The sequence below is a fragment of the Chanodichthys erythropterus genome, chromosome 9, assembly GCF_024489055.1.
Source record: "Chanodichthys erythropterus isolate Z2021 chromosome 9, ASM2448905v1, whole genome shotgun sequence".
Taxonomy (NCBI): Eukaryota; Metazoa; Chordata; class Actinopteri; order Cypriniformes; family Xenocyprididae; genus Chanodichthys; species Chanodichthys erythropterus.
In genome coordinates, this window is record NC_090229.1 from 12,637,840 (window position 1) to 12,654,458 (window position 16,619).

The 16,619-nt window shown below is 35.7% G+C and overlaps 1 protein-coding gene across 6 annotated transcripts in view; it reads right to left on the minus strand.

Moving 5' to 3' along the window:
* Window positions 1-16,619, minus strand: part of osbpl9 (oxysterol binding protein-like 9) — a 35,221-nt gene that overhangs the window by 3,091 nt on the left and 15,511 nt on the right. For 5 of the 6 annotated variants that reach the window (XM_067394603.1, XM_067394607.1, XM_067394605.1 and 2 more), the window contains 19 exons: window positions 15,068-15,163; window positions 14,906-14,953; window positions 14,115-14,144; window positions 13,972-14,022; window positions 13,295-13,333; window positions 10,416-10,515; window positions 10,145-10,249; window positions 7,908-8,067; window positions 7,417-7,523; window positions 6,640-6,758; window positions 6,456-6,541; window positions 5,423-5,600; window positions 5,205-5,289; window positions 4,161-4,271; window positions 4,015-4,078; window positions 3,774-3,914; window positions 1,607-1,685; window positions 1,437-1,528; window positions 610-745 (listed from right to left, as the gene is read on the minus strand). In XM_067394603.1, the coding sequence (XP_067250704.1) occupies window positions 610-745; window positions 1,437-1,528; window positions 1,607-1,685; window positions 3,774-3,914; window positions 4,015-4,078; window positions 4,161-4,271; window positions 5,205-5,289; window positions 5,423-5,600; window positions 6,456-6,541; window positions 6,640-6,758; window positions 7,417-7,523; window positions 7,908-8,067; window positions 10,145-10,249; window positions 10,416-10,515; window positions 13,295-13,333; window positions 13,972-14,022; window positions 14,115-14,144; window positions 14,906-14,953; window positions 15,068-15,163 (1,827 nt within the window). The remainder of the gene's footprint in view (window positions 1-609; window positions 746-1,436; window positions 1,529-1,606; window positions 1,686-3,773; window positions 3,915-4,014; window positions 4,079-4,160; window positions 4,272-5,204; window positions 5,290-5,422; window positions 5,601-6,455; window positions 6,542-6,639; window positions 6,759-7,416; window positions 7,524-7,907; window positions 8,068-10,144; window positions 10,250-10,415; window positions 10,516-13,294; window positions 13,334-13,971; window positions 14,023-14,114; window positions 14,145-14,905; window positions 14,954-15,067; window positions 15,164-16,619) is intronic. The other variant, XM_067394604.1, reaches the window with a different exon arrangement.

A 16,619-nucleotide genomic window follows, 5' to 3' on the forward strand; every position in this document is an offset into this window, starting at 1 on the left:
AAAACCCATGTTAGACAATCAAGGAACTCGTAACTGTAAATAAGGTCAACATCCTCATAATTTGAATAGAGCTCAATAGTATGGCTCTAGATGTGAACAGAATGTTCCTTGAATGTTCCTTTATGAAATATTTTGATTGATTTGCTTCTTCATTCAGCTACCAATAAAAACTGAACACATTTTACAATGTTTGAATCCTTTTCCCAGATTTTGCAACAAGTCAGTAGTTTCCATCCAGTCTGGGAACAACACAGGCCTATCATGAGCTCAAAGGTTAAACTATGGTATATGCTTCTATAGAAACCATAGGTTAGTGTGATTTGACTTTAAACAAATCAGCAATTAAACACATTTTTCTGTAAAATTTAGTTAGTTTGGTAAAAAGCTGAAATATGTTTAGAGTAAATAAGTTTGAAAAACTATCAGGCACTTTTGGGCTCCATAAACATCCAGCTATGTGCATCATGGGTAACTCTCAGGTTAAGAACATGCTATAATAAGCAACAGGAACCAATTAAGCACCGTTTATCATATGTAGTCATATTTGAATCTGATGCTTTCAATCAATTCATTTCTCCTCCAGATATGTGTGTACATAAGCACACTCACTCTCGTCTCCCATTGCATTTCCTTCTCCTTCCTCTCTCTGGCCTCCGCCCTCTGTTTCTCCTCCAGCCTGTGTTTGGCCTCTGTCGCGGCATCAATGTCCTTGAGTTTCAGGTTCACTGTCACGTCCTTCCACAAACTGACAGCCAGACAGAGAAATAACAACAGACTGCATCAGATGATCTCACAGAAGTACCCAAGCAGAAAAAAAATATCACTTCTGCAGTTCCCCAGAGGAGCTGCATCACAAAAATAACCATGCCTTTTGAAGATCAGCAAACTGAACAGGGAATTAAATACTGTGGGGTCCAAAAGTCCATTAGTGAAAATGCTTGTATTATGAATTTTTCTAATTTAATGCAGGTTATTCCATTACAAATTATTTTATTGGAATAACAATTATTAGAATAACAAGTTATTACACATAAAAACGTTTAATTAAAAACATTTGCAAAATCCTAGAACTTTGTCTGTAGCCATATTTAAATGGAAATCTCAACTGCAGATTTTCAATGTGGACTTTCCAAATTTTTTAAAACCCTCCCAGATCAAGCGGGAAAATAAAACATCATCATTCAGCAATACAAATTATATTTAAGAACCTGAGGGATTTAAGTTTGTTCTTAAATACACAAAATTCAAATGGGTTTCGCTGGTGGTTACCCATGACTTGTCACGGAGTCAAGCCTAAAATTAAAAAAGTTTTTGAATCTGCACCAGCTTAAGAGAAAATGGATTTTGGAGATGTTTCACGTTGCGGCAAATCCTGTTTCAGAGGCTCCGTGAAGAAGACAACATTTAGAAAGCAGAGAAAAATCTGGCCTACACACCTTCTGGATTCATAGTCCAACTGGTCCTCCAATTTCCGTACCTTCTTCTTAACAATGCCCAATTTCTTTGTGTCAATAAATTCAGCATTTTCCTGAGAGGAAAACAACTATGTTACTTCAATTTTATTCTTGAATGTACTTTCTTTTCTTGTTTTCTAGCGTTCACTTACCCCGGTAGCCCATTTTGCATACATCACACCATTCCACTCTCCTTCTATGGAGCAGTATGACTTCTTATCATTGGGAGCACTAAAAAAAGGGACAATAATAGGATATTATTAAATATTCTCAATTAATATGGATATTAATCTTCGCATATCAGATGCTTAATGCATTTCAGGGCTTCAGACTAACATTTGAGAGCAGTAGCAGTGGTGACACTAAGTTCTACAGATGGTGGCACCAGCACCTGATTTGGTAGCGCAGGGGGGGATTTTTAATCATACAGGTACTTTAATCATAAAATGACTTTTGTTTTGCATTAATAGGTGCAGTAACATGTAAAAACCTAATTTTTATAGAGAAAGATTTTTTTTTTTTTTTTAATTTATGGTCATCACGTTAAAAATAACATTTAAACTGGATAATATTTAAAGCTTTGAAATGCTGGAAAAAGTGTAAAGCACTTCAAAGTCCTTGAAAATTCACTTTCAAAAGGTTGTACAAACCCTGCAATGAATAATGTAAAAACATTTGACTATTTCTGCCAATACCATGGTTACAGTTTGTGTTACTACATTAAATGTGCCATCGAATTGAAAATTGAATTTACCTCGGCATAGTTGAATAACAAGAGTTCAGTACATGGAAATGACATACAGTGAGTCTCAAACTCCATTGTTTCCTCCTTCTTATGTAAATCTCATTTGTTTAAAAGACCTCAGAAAAAGAGACGAATCTCAACATAACACAGACTGTTACGTAACAGTCGGGATCATTAATATGTACGCCCCCAATATTTGCATATGCCAGCTCGTGTTCAAGGCATTAGACAAGGGCAGAACGTCTGGATGTGCACAGCTGAATCATCAGACTAGGTAAGCAAGCAAGAATACAACAGTGAAAAATGGCAGATGGAGCAATAATAACTGACATGATTCATGATATCATGATATTTTTAGTGATATTTGTAAATTGTCTTTCTAAATGTTTCGTTAGCATGTTGCTAATGTACTGTTAAATGTGGTTAAAGTTACCATCGTTTATTACTGTATTCACGGAGACAAGAGCCGTCGTTAGTTTCATTTTTAAACACTTGCAGTCTGTATAATTCATAAACACAACTTCATTCTTTATAAATCTCTTCAACAGTGTAGCATTAGCCGTTAGCCATGGAGCATAGCCTGAAACTCATTCAGAATCAAATGTAAACATCCAAATAAATACCATACTTACGCGATTAGACATGCTGCATGACGAACACTTTGTAAAGATCCATTTTGAGGGTTATATTAGCTGTGTGAACTTTGTTTATGTAGTGATAGATTCGAGAGCTCGGGAGAGGGCGGAGAGCGCGCGATTTAAAGGGGCTGCAGCCTGAATTGGAGCATTTCTAATTATGCCACAAAATAGGCAGTTAAAAAAATTAATTAAAAAAAACCTATGGGGTATTTTGAGCTGAAACTTCACAGGCACATTCAGGGGACACCTTATACTTATATTACATCTTGTAAAAAAACGTTCGATGGCACCTTTAAATCCATGGTGAAGGTTTGTGATTTGTGGACTGAAAAGCCTTCTATAACTTGTTTGCTCATGGCACAATGTTTCTCCTGGTTTCCACGTCAGCATCTGATATGGTTTATAACAGAATTCTGCACCAAATTTGAATGCTTCTCATTAGATCTCACAGCAATGTTATTAATACTGCAGTGAATTCAAATGCTTTCTCACTGGTTCTCCCAGCACTATGTAGTAACGGTGCTGCGTGATCAAGATTGGCCCATAAGTAAACCTGTTCTAAGCTTGCGCTGCACTGACTATTATTGGTCGGAGCTGATAAAAAATGGTCCATGCAGCACAGCTCAAACGAGAAGTGCGGTTTCATTCTGCTTTCGTTTTGTTTGCCGTTTAACAAAATGTACTCACACCGGCAAGAAAAAAGGTCGCAGTCTGGAGCCCTGCATTTGCATAGAAATTTGATTCCTTTCTGCATGATTTCACCATCATAGCTGAAGAAAACTCATCAAATTCATAATTTTTTGATCAAATTCATAAAAAATTCTCGACAGTTTAATTAAGTGACATTTATTCATTTAGAATCTGTTGACTTTTGCTCATAGCTGCTATAAAACAGTGTTAATGAGTGAGTTTATGGAAAGTAACACTGCGACTTACAATATCTCAGCAGTTATCCTGTGTTTCTTTCCTCCATAGAAGGGTTTTGTGTGGAAAACTATATTGGCACTGTAGCCAGATTTGGAACAGGAAATATTGCACTCCCCACCCAGCTCAACCCAAGGAACAGTGAGGATTGACCTATAGGAGAACAGGGAGATGGATGAGATGCCTCCTTCTTCCTCTAGAAATCTCAAATACATAAGTTTGATAAAAGTGATGGAATAAAAAAAATTCTTACCTCCCGTAGCCATTGGGAAAATTAAGAATATAGTGTTCATCATATTCAAGACAAGACACACAACCTACAGCAGACAGGAGAGGACAATTAAACACAGCAATAGAACTGATGTTTATTAATCACAATCAAACAATGTCCTTATCTACCTTGACCAATATTATGGACACCAATTGACATTCCAAGGAATTTTGATTTCGTCCAGATGTGGGCGTTGAATTGGATTTTCTTGCTGTAACACTCAGCATAAAACGCAGATACTGCAAAAGGACAAAAAATTCCCAGACATCACTACCGATTATCACATTTTGTAACAAATTATAAAATTATGTGAAAATCACTTCTTTTTTTTCTTTTTTTTTAAATGAGTTTAAATTAATAATTAAACATATAATTGTAATTATTTTACTTTTTAATACCAGTAACAGATTTAAGATTAGGGAAATCTCTGGTAACTTGTAAATTAGATCCATTTTCTTTCTGGTGGCAATAAATTTAATTAGTTTGACATACTATTGCTCTCAGGTAGGGCTGGGCGATAAAACGATAACGATAATTATCACAATATAATTTTCCTTGATAAAATGATAACAAAAGTTTGATAAACGTTCAATATAATATCATGCACCAAAAGCCACACGGACAATTTATCTGCTCGGCTCAAACGGAAGCAGCGTGAGATTACTAGAGCAGATGCGTTTACTCTCTGATTAGACTCGATCATGCAACCACTAAACAGCGCTGTGAGATCCAGGGAGAAGCGCTTGAATCTCTGTGATTTAAACTAGTTTAAACCAGATGAAACAGCCCTAATATTCTCAACAATACTGACAAACACGTAAAACGTTATGGAATTAATGATCCAGTTAGAAGGCTTTTCAACCTACAAACCACCATCATTTGCCATGTATTTACTGTAGTAACACAAAATGTAACCATGGTATTGTGTTAGAAATGCAGGATATTGAATTGTATTATATTATTAATGTTGACATGTATTAAAGCCACAATTAACGGTCTGGTTTATACAACTTTCACTCGGGAGTTTCACTTTTAAACTTGAATGAAAAATAATGATTTGACATTTATCGATTTTGATTGATATTAAAAATTCTATTGTGCTCATTTTTTGGCCATATCGCCCAGCCCTACTGTCAGGGATAAAGTTGGTGATTAGTTAGTTGAGCACTTACTAGGAGGGTGGTGAGAAACCTGCTCTGCCACAAATGACACACTGTTTTTGCTACTCCACGGCACTGGCCCATCTGATACAGACTCCTAGAAAGACAGATGGTGAGCGAGGGAGAAAGACAGAGAGAGCAAAAGAAAAATTACACTACAGGGAGTGGCACCAAATCTGTTACAGAATGTAATGCAAATTTTCTATTTTTAGACCTACAAACACACTTACAGAAGCAGCGGGATCCTCTGTTTCCAAGGGCAGGTCCCAATGACAGAAGAACACTTCGCCCAGAATGGGGTTGTAGGGCTTCTTGGCCACAGATCCTTTCCGACCAGCGTGAAAGGCTGAGAGGTACCACTTTACAACCTGCACCATGCGGTCCCTTGGATCCTGCTGCTCCGCAATACTGCAAAACATGCCAGAGTAATCAATCACAAGTTTAGTGCTTAAGTATTAATATTGATAAAAAATAAGCAGTGCTTACTAAAAAAAAAGTTTATCCTGATTAGACTGAAAAATAACATAAGAAGTAAATCAAAAGAGTTGTGAGCTGCAGCCCAGGTGAAACTGGCCGTTTTGCGGAAGCTATTTGAAACTGTAGCTTGTCAAACTACAAGCTGCTTATAATTTATAGTAGTTCAATTATAGGGAAGCTTCCCTTTACTAAAAATCTTTAGATTCAATAACTATTAACAAAAGGTAGCTAAATACAGTACATAAGAGATTAGATTAAATAATACTTTATTATCCCCCAATCGAGGAAATCCATACGTTAGAGCAGCAACATTAAGTTAATATATAAAATAGATTAAGAAAAGACAAATTAGGAGGACAATATCTTTTAAATTATATAATTATCAGATTATATGATTAAAGCAGTATTTATCTGAAACAAAAAGTATATCTATTATTATTAATACATTTACAATAAATAAAACCAAACTAATTTAGATGAACAGTCCGAACAAATCAACTTGCTAAAACGAATCACACTTTTTATTTTATCAGCTCATTTGGTTGCAAAGCTGTGTGCACGATTTAATAAAATAGCAATGTAATATTCTGTCACGCTACACTGCTACTGGTTGAAAAAAACAAAACCCCAGGCCAGTTACTGTCAAGCTACTCAAAAATGTAGTCAAGTATTATTTTACAATATTTTTGAGCATTGCTACTTTTAAATTCATCGGTAATGACAGTGCTGCTGTAATCATTCGTATGTCCATATGGTAGAACAGATGTGAGACAGCACAAGCATTACCTTACAAACAAATCCGGGTGGGCAAAGAAATCTGCATACATTTCCAGCAACGACCTCCGCTCCAAGATAAATGTCGGCAAGACGACCTGAGAATGACAAAGATGGATTGCAGGTAGAAATTATAGAGGGGAAAAAAAAAAAAAGAGGAGAGAATATGAAAAAAGAGAAGGCTGTTTGTGTTTACCTTGGTGAGATCCATGCCCAGTCGCACTTGAGACAGCAGATGCATGATGACACTTTTGTGTTCTTCAACAGATTCACCTTCGCCGTCATCATCTCTCTCATCATGACTGTCAAACTGATCTGAGAAAAACACACAGCAACCAATGAACTTGGCAAACAGCAAATATGAAACACAAACACATAATTAAAAGTGAGGTATCATTTTTGAAAGCTTGTTTATAGTCTGTATTGCTAATGTTGCTAAAGCTACCATTGTTTCTTTATGTTTTTCATTGATGCTGCCCTAATGTGCTATCAGAATTATCGTATTTTCTTATTTTAATTTTCAATTATGAAATTTCTGATGACACGTGAAGGCACCAGGAGGCAAGAGCATGTCATTATTTTTATCCCGCAATGCTCACAGTCTGCGTTATTCATAAACGCGTCTTTATTATGCACAATACACTCAGGTGACTTTTCATTTTCAGTGCGTGAGATTGTCCTGTTTTGTTGGTGCCGGTATGCCGAAACATGAGCTCTTGAAGCTCCACCCTCTTCTTGAAAGGGGTCCGGAAACACCAGCTCATTTGCATTTAAAGGGACACACAAAAACAGCATGTTTTTGCTCACCCCCCTAAAATTTTTTAACATGCTATAAAATTGATCTGTGGGGCATTTTAAGCTAAAACTTCATATACACACTCTGGGGACACCAGAGGCTTATTTTACATCTTGTAAAAAGGGGCATAATAGGTCCCTTTTAATTGTGAAGGATGTGTATGTGTGTTTTGTGTACCTGCATCAGTGGTGCCGTTCGACATGGAGGAGTTGATTGATTCGTTGGTGTCTGGCCGTTTCAGGACTGTGCTGTCTTTATGGGTCACAGCAGATGTTCTGTTCGGACTACATAGAGACAGAAGAATAATGTCAGTTATTCCAGAATAATGAATTAGAATTATGTAGCGATGTAAGATAGTGTTTGTGTGCGTAATTGAGTCTGTGTACTGTTTTAATTCGGTCAGTGTGTTTCTTTTGGTTTGCAGTAAATAGTGCGGGGGAGTGTGAGTGTGTTTATCTCCAAGCAGTATTGTTTTCACATTATGCAGCGTTACTTAATGTGCACGTGGGCAGGTGCTACTATAATTTACTTGTGCAGCAGTATTTTAGGGAGTTTTAATTATATATACGTGTATGTTTGCATGTTTTTTGTTTTGTTTTGATGCAGTATTTGTATTTATGCACATTACTCATACTACTCAGTGCTTCAATGTGGTGTGTTTAACTCACTCTATGCAGTGTTTCGGTGAGGTGCTGCTCTGATAAAACTCATCTGCGTCGTAAAACTCGTCTTCGCTGCTGGAATAGGAGAAGTCAGGAACAGTGTGGGGCGGTAAGTTCATGTGACTGGGTGAAGTCACACTGCTGCTGGGAGCTGAAGGACCACTCCCTGAAACCACAAGAAGAAAATTAAACCAATGAATGTGAGAATAAAAGTGAATGTGTTGAGGAACTAAGACTAACCACACTCATTTAAACAACACCACAGATGATGGTCAGTATTGCATCCATCATGGGTTGAGGTTTTATGCTTTTGCATATGTGGCTGGCAAGTGGTTTTCAAATACACAGCATGACCGATAAGATCATCTACATGCTTAGTAATATACTATTAAGCTGATTGTTAAAAATGGCAATATGTCAGACACCCCGTACGCATCACATTGACAGTGTGAAATACACTTTTTTGTGTATAGGCCTAATTAATGGACCCAACAATGCTGTTTGCATATTCAAATAAGCTTCAAAGACTAGGTTCATGCCCACCCTCACTGTCAATCACTCTTATGCAAATACTTTACATGTACACCCATGACATCAATCCTCACTGCCTCATTTCACCAGTGACACTTTTATAAAAAAAAAAAAAACATGGTCACACTTTACATATGAATATTCTTCTAAATATCAATGAAAACATGTCATTATTTTATATATTTTAATTTAAAAATGTAATAAAATAAAAAAATATTTTATCATACATGCATATTTTGTTAGCACATTTTTATTGTATTTTCATTTTTTATTGCTTTAATTTTATTTTTATTATTGGAATAATTGAGGTTATTAAAATCTTTAAAAATGCAAATAATTACAATACAATTGTAAGCTAGTAAGACACAGCATGGATGTAATTGTGATGCTTTCAGCCTAATAAATAAAATGTTTGGTTGTGTTGATAAGACAGTACAGTTCTGAACAGAACATAAGACAGTGAAGAACAGTCCTACTGTTCAGATGTTCAATAAAGTCCAATTAAATCAGCACTGCCTACAAAGCAAGCACTTTCGACATGATTATAAATGGAAATCCTGATTCACAGTCTGCACTTTTGAGCTCTTGACTGTTTTATGTGTATTTTCCTGCATTGCTGTCTAGAGTGCTACCGATCGGTTGTGTTTTTGCTGAGCTCAGCTCTTCCTGCACTGCCTCAGCAGAAGCTGGACTCTCGGAGCCCCTGTATCCAGCACTAATGACAGTCAGGGGAAAACAGCCTGACTGCAGAGAACAGCTCTGCCTGCATCCCCACTGCAGCGGAATACTACGGGAATACAGCTTCAACTCACATTAAATCAATCACGCAAAAAAAAAAAAAATCTAAATATTGAGAAAACCGTGTTTAAAGTTGTCTAAATGAAGTCCTCAGAAATGCATATCCACTCACAAAAATATTTTTTTGATATATTTACAGTTAAAAATTTTCAAAATATCTTCGTGGAACATGATCTTTACTTAATATCCTAATGATTTTTGGCATAAACCCATGACCCATACAATGTATTGTTGGCTATTGCAACAAATATACCTGTGCGACTTATGACTGGTTTTGTGGTCCAGGGTCACATTTGTGTTTCTTTTTTTTGTTTTTATTGCTGAAGTAAGAGTGTTAAACCTTCCTCTCCGAAGTCATTTCACTTTTGATGTGAAAGGGCCTTCATATACATCAAACATTTGCCAAAAATAGAACTTTTGTTATTTTATGAATAAAAACAATCAAGCAAGCCGAGTATAGGTGAGAAATAGAAATGCAAAAGTAATGTAACATTACTTTCCATAAAAAGTAACCATTTACTTTTTTTAGGGAGCAATTAGTTACTTTTTTTGGAGAGAGTAACATGATATTATACCGTAAATTATATATTTTATATATATATATATATATATATATATATATATATATATATATATATATATATATATATATATATATATATATATATGAGAAACTATCAGAAAATGTACTTCTGTACTATAAAATATGCTAATACGAATTACATTTTTATATATTTTTTTAAATTATTATATATCTATTATATATACATTTATTATATTACATAAAATTCCATTAAAATTAGATTAGAACTAGATTAAAATTGGTTTAAATAAATAAAATTAAGTTTTTTTTTCTAATATATTAAGATTCCCTCTAGATTTATGTGTTTACTTTCACGACTGTTGGTTCGTACCTGTGCTGTTGGGAGTGGGAGTCTGAAGGCTCCCCATCACCGTGACAACAGGGCCCACAGGTAAAGAAGAAGGCCTCTGTTCCGTTTTACACACCTGAGCTCCATCTATGGATGAACACACACCCTTCATATGCCCTTTGCCCGAAAAAATGCACACAAAATTTGCAAACCAAATCTAATTTCCGAGTTTCCAAATCAATGGACTACAAATGCCAAGAGACAATATTATTAAGGAAAGAAATGCAGAAAAAGAGAGAGACAAACAGCTCACCTGTGGGTAGAGTGGTCTGCGTTGGCATGGCACTGGCACTGACTACAGAGGGGTTGAGAGGGGTAGGCTGGAATACCCCATCCACTGGGTTTATGGTGCTCTGCAGAGAACCACAAACATGATACAAAACACAGCTCTCATAGGAAAACATGTTATAAATACACCCTCTCATAGGAGTTTTCACTCTCAATGCCCAACCCAACTAACACAAAAATCATCAGGGGAACATCAAGGACTGATATTCAGTTACTAAAAGTGTTTAAAGGGATAGTTCACCCGAATATGACAATTATGTTATCTTTTACTCACCCTAATGTTCTAAACCTGACTTTTCCTTCTATCGAAAACAAAAGAAGGACGCTCTTTGATATATAATGAACTTTCAGGTTACACTTTTTCCTTTTGTCAGTCATACAGGTTTAGAACAAAATGAGGGTAAATAAATGAAGTAAATGGGTGAACTATCCTTTTTATGGTTCTGAAAAAAAAATGAAAATATCCATTTGGTTACTGAGTAAGTGATATATTCAGACATTCAAGATATTTATTAATTTTATTTTAGTGGACTCTTTATTACTCTGTTTTCCTTCATGAAACAGTAAAAACATCATTATTTATCGTTAAAGACAACATGAAATAATGAAATTAACACGATTTACATTACCGTCCAAAAGTTTGGGGTCAGTACGATTTTTTTTAATTTTTTTTCAAAGAAAAATATACATCTATTCAGTTAGGATGCATTCGTGTTCTGGTCATTTTGACCCGGAGAGGATTTCTTTTTCCCGAAAATGTTATGCCATTGGACTAAAACCTACTGACTTCCCTCACACAGGGTATAACTACTTCACCAAAATTCATAGGTTAATTTTTGTACTTTTTTGGGATCCCCCCCACCTCCCCCACCTTGTTACACTTGTGGTGTTCCTGGCCTAAAAAGCTTATAAATGTCTTTGAATGCAATATTTGGTGATAATATAGCATAATCTTTTTGTCAACTTGTTTTCTTTCAATTAGGACAGGTTTTGTATTTATTTTTGAAACTGACTGTTTGTAGGCCTCATTGATCTGAGCTTTTATTGGTCAAAAATGACAATTGAAAATGAATGAGGGTGATCAAAAATAAGAGAAATATTTGGTGTTCATGTTCACATATTTACATGTGTACTTGCAAAGATAAAGGACCTGTGCATGCATGGATACAGCTTTGCCATCACAGGAATACATTACATTTTAAAATACATTCAAATAGACAGTTTTTGTTTGTTTTTTTACATGAAAATAATATTTCACAATATTGCTGTTTTTACTGTGTTTGGTCAAATAAATGCAACCTTGGCGAGCATTAGAGACTGCTCTATATTATTTCCATACAAGTATGCTATTACACTGAAAAATATGTCATATTATGGAAGTTACATGCATTATTAATGTCTTTTCATGTTGTCTTTATTTTATGTGTCCACATTCTTTCTACACAGAGAAATAGTCAATGAGGCTTTAATAAATCAAGAGAAAGATCTGAAGTAAATCGAATCCGATTTAGTGCTTTATAATGCACCGTGTCCAAATGAGCAACCTCACAGCTGTGGCCCGTGTCCAGCACACTGAATCTTCTCAATATATTTTATATATATATATATATATATATATATATATATATATATATATATATATATATATATATATATATATATATATATATATATATATATATATATTATATTATATATATATATATATATATAAAAATCTTGTCAATCTCCTCTACCTTATGGTAACCAAACACTGAGCATCTGTCAGTCGGCACAGACTCAGACACAAAGCTATTTAGCTCTGCGTCCATGATGACAAGACCAGCCCATAATCCTTAGTATTACACACTTAACAAGCAAGGCAGAGAGATAAATAATCTCTATCCAGCATGCACAGTGAAACACTGACATTACAGGACACAGTGGTGAGGTAACTCTACATGAAAACACACAAGGAGAAAAAAAACACATGCAGTGGAGTGAAATGAGTTTGGACAGGGAATTTTAAAGGATTTAATCACAATTATTTATTGTTCTCATTAATCCGTGTTTTGTTGTACCGCAACAGAGGCTGCTGCTCTTAATTAAAAGTCAATTGGAGCAATTAGAGCTCTGCAGTAAATACATAAACACTAGAATGAGATTAAATCAAGAAGCAAAGAAACTCAGGTCAGTGGCAAAAAGACAATCACAGACTCAGAGGGAAGAAACTCAAATCCCCAAATCAGAAGAACACAACATTTGGTTTTTGAGTCCCTTAATTATCACTTGCATTTTCTTTTTTAACTTTTTATGCTCAAACAACTTCTATGATTTGCATTAAACTTTATCTATTAATTTTACATTTGTTTTTTTGAGCCTACTAAATGTAATTGGTGGTTACGTCACTCCAGCACTAGCCTTGACGGTTATTGACCCGATGAGAGCCTCTGGGTAGGTCGTAATAGATCCGCATCCGTTTGTCCTACATGGTTCAATATCATGTATGACAACGGAAAATCAATGATTATTCTGTGTGCAAGTATGTGTGTCTTATGCTTGCTGTGTTGGAGCAGTTGGGTTCAATCACACTGTCGGAGATGGTTCTCTATTGAAGTTTTAATTTGTTGCAAATTATGGCCATAGGAAAGGACAGACCCAGAATTACCCGACAGGAAGAGTGAGAAAGAATGAAAGCAGAGAGAAAAAGAGAGAGAGGTAGATGTGGTGGGCGGAGCCCTCAGATCAAGGTCATGCACATCTCGGTTTAGTTTTACCGAAGAGAAAATGTGATTTCAGTGGAAGAGAGAACAGTAGCACCATTTGATTTAGACTAGTTCATTGCTGAGGAATGTTAAAACTTACTATCAGTCCGTTTGCGTGTTGCTGTTCGTTACTTTGATCCTTCAAATTTTAAAAAGAAAACACAAATTGAGAAATAAGGCAACTCCGCAGCTTGGAGAAAGCCACAAAAGATGGTGCAAATTGTCTCTGCTTTAATTCGAGGCAAATAACAATGGTTAGTTGAGGTATTTTAGCCTCCTGAATTATTTAGGCTACGTTCACACAGTCAGGGTTTGGGATTGCCAACCGTATTTACTAACAGGTCCATTCATAGTTCAGCTAGTGAGCCAAATACTGTCTGCAAGAACGAATAACCAAAGTCAGTTACTTAAATCAAAGATGGCAACTTCTCTAACACTAGAAAGTCATATTTTTACGTTCGACACAATGTTTTTTGTCCAATCAAGGTGCGAGCTCATCCGTCATATGTGCAGGCCAACGTGTGAACATAACAATATTTAGCACTTTAAAACAAGACTGACACCATATTCTGCTGCTGTGTGAATGTGGCCTTAGAGTAGGAGAATCACCTCTCAAAACCATATGGTACCTGCTGGAATGTTTATAAACTTGGCAAAATAAACATTAACAGGGTTATGGAAAATTACAGGTTGGGTTGCACAAGACAAATATTAACACAGAGGGCAGACAAAACACAGGTGCATACACATTATGAGGTTAAGAGACAAGTGTTTTACCTTGGCAATCTGTAGTAGTACTATACAGTGTTTGATGGACTCTACCATACTCTAAAAAAAGAAAAGCAAGAAATGAAAATGCATTCCACTACAAAAATTCGACCCAAAATGCATTAAGAGGATGAAGGTGCAGACGCTCTTACACAAGTCGTGTCCTTCAGGTTCTCAATTTTCTGTGTATAGGACAATGAAGAAGAAGAAAAGGACAGTTTCAGTTAGAATTGTGAAATTCCCTTGTATTAAAAACAAAGATGCACCTTTACAAAAACTAAAAAAGCAGAAATGAAAGCCTGAGATCAAATGACAATCTCACGAGTTTCATCCCCTAAATAGGCTTAAAAGTTATGCTTCACATTTAGTATCTGAAGAATCTTTGGCATTTCACTGCGTGTGAACAATTTACAATATAAAATTGGCATATGCAAATTATAACAGAATAAATTATCATTTTATAACGGTTACCTATCCTCCCATTCCATCTCAAAGCAATTCCGTTGGCTCAGATAACTTTATCTGAATATTTATTTAGTTCCTATTTAGAAATGATTGCAAATAACTTAATAGTTTATTTATTCGTAATGATGAAAATGTTAATGTCTTTTAAATTACATATCACATATTTCCAAGGCTGAAAATTATTAAATTAAACATTTATCTTTTCAATTAGCAAGATAACAGCTTAACTTACGAGCTCCGCACAACACTAACCAGGCTATGAAAAGCTAAAACAAGATATCACAATACTTTTCTACATTTCATCTGCATGACGTAGCCAGTTAGCTCTTTTATTTGAATAGAGCCGCCATATTGGGTGTTTCAATTTTTCTCATTTATTGTAATACAAGTGGATCATCTCTGCTATATACTGTGTCTGGCAGGAAGACTCTGACAAATGATGGACCTCTAATGATATAGAAAAATGATCATGTCTTACTCTGCGCGACTCATCTTCCTTGCAGTCTTTTATCTTTTCGTCGAAGAGCTAGAAGATGCAACAAGAACAGGAATTATGGCAGTGGTGTATGTGAAAAAAGGATACGTCAACTCAAAACACAAGGCTCTTTTGAGTCATAACGAGGTCTTATGATAGCCTTACTTTTAATTGGTCGATCAAAATCTGCAAATACGCATCTGCTTCGGCTAGCTTCTTGTCGAAGTCCTGAACGCTGGGAACGAATCCTGTTTCTGCCTCCTGCAAGTGAAAGGGAGAGGGATCAATTTCACTCCTTCTACAGTGTATAAAAGCTTCCATCGTGTCTTAAGCTCAGTCGCGTTCTGCTTTCGAGAGGAACTGAGCAGAACTGCTCCCTGCCTGTTCACATTTCTCTCTAACAGCTTTAACTGAATTACACAATTAGACAACAGGCATAAACAGAGATCAGGCCCTGACAGGGACTGAACTGAACTTCAGAATAAAGGCTGTGATCGGTTATTGATAGTTGTTGAGATATGATATTACATATATATAACATTAAACAACCAGAGACATAATCTGGAGCACATCAAACTATCAAACACTGCAACAAGTATGTCAGAAGTTTCTAGGACATGAGGACAGATTATCATTATCTTGCAAAAGAACGAATGTACAATACATATACAGACACACACCCTACAATTAATACACACACAAACTGCCATCAACCAACCAATTGAACACTACCAATCTTACAGCACACCTATAATCGTTATAAAAATTCACAAGAAACAAGATCATAAAATATACATAAATATCACTGCAAAAAACAAAACAAAACAAAAACAGCAATGATTCAAGCAATTCAAGGTTAAAAAAAGAAACAAAAACAAGTTATTAACTTAAAAGTACAGTAAGCGATTTCTGAAAAACTCTGTTGATATTTGAAATCGACACCCAAACAAACACACCCCTCCCTTCATTGCTCCGCCCCCAAAATAGCACATGCTATGCCACAAAGGACAGCTGGCGCATGAGAGTGCTCGCACAAGTATGTATCAATCAGCTGTGATTCAACAACAGCACACAGGATTGGTCCGATCCACTTTGTTTTTTTATCCTATTTACACAGCCAGGACTATGTACAAATTATGGCTGCACGATTAATCGAAAATAAACTGCACGCGATTTGCAATTGTCAGTGAAGTATGGCTAAATGCTGCTCCATCTGAAAACCAGAGGTTGCTCTTGTGCAGAAACAAATATGCCCTGCAGAAGAAAGCTAACACACATACTAGTTCCAGAAATGCCTATGGGCATTAGGGATGGACGATACCACTTATTTTGTTTTCGATACGATACCGATACTTTCAAGGCCAAAATCGCCGATATCGATACCGATACGATACCTCTAATCTGAATTTAAGATATTAAATTATTAATAATTTAAGTCCTTAAATTATTGAATTACTATGAGTAAAATAGGTAATGGTTCCCACTTAACATTAGATTTGAAAGGTATTTTAACATTCAATATGCCTTAATTGCAATTTATTCGATTATATTTTTGTTTACACATGGTTAAAATGTTTATTTGTAGTGGTATCTATGGAAATCTACAAATACTATAGGCTTAGCTGAACTATGGTCACTGTAGTAATGGTTCAGTTTCATCAGGGACTGCCAGTGACAGGCTGTTGCACCCATAAAATGCAAACTTTGTATTCTGACA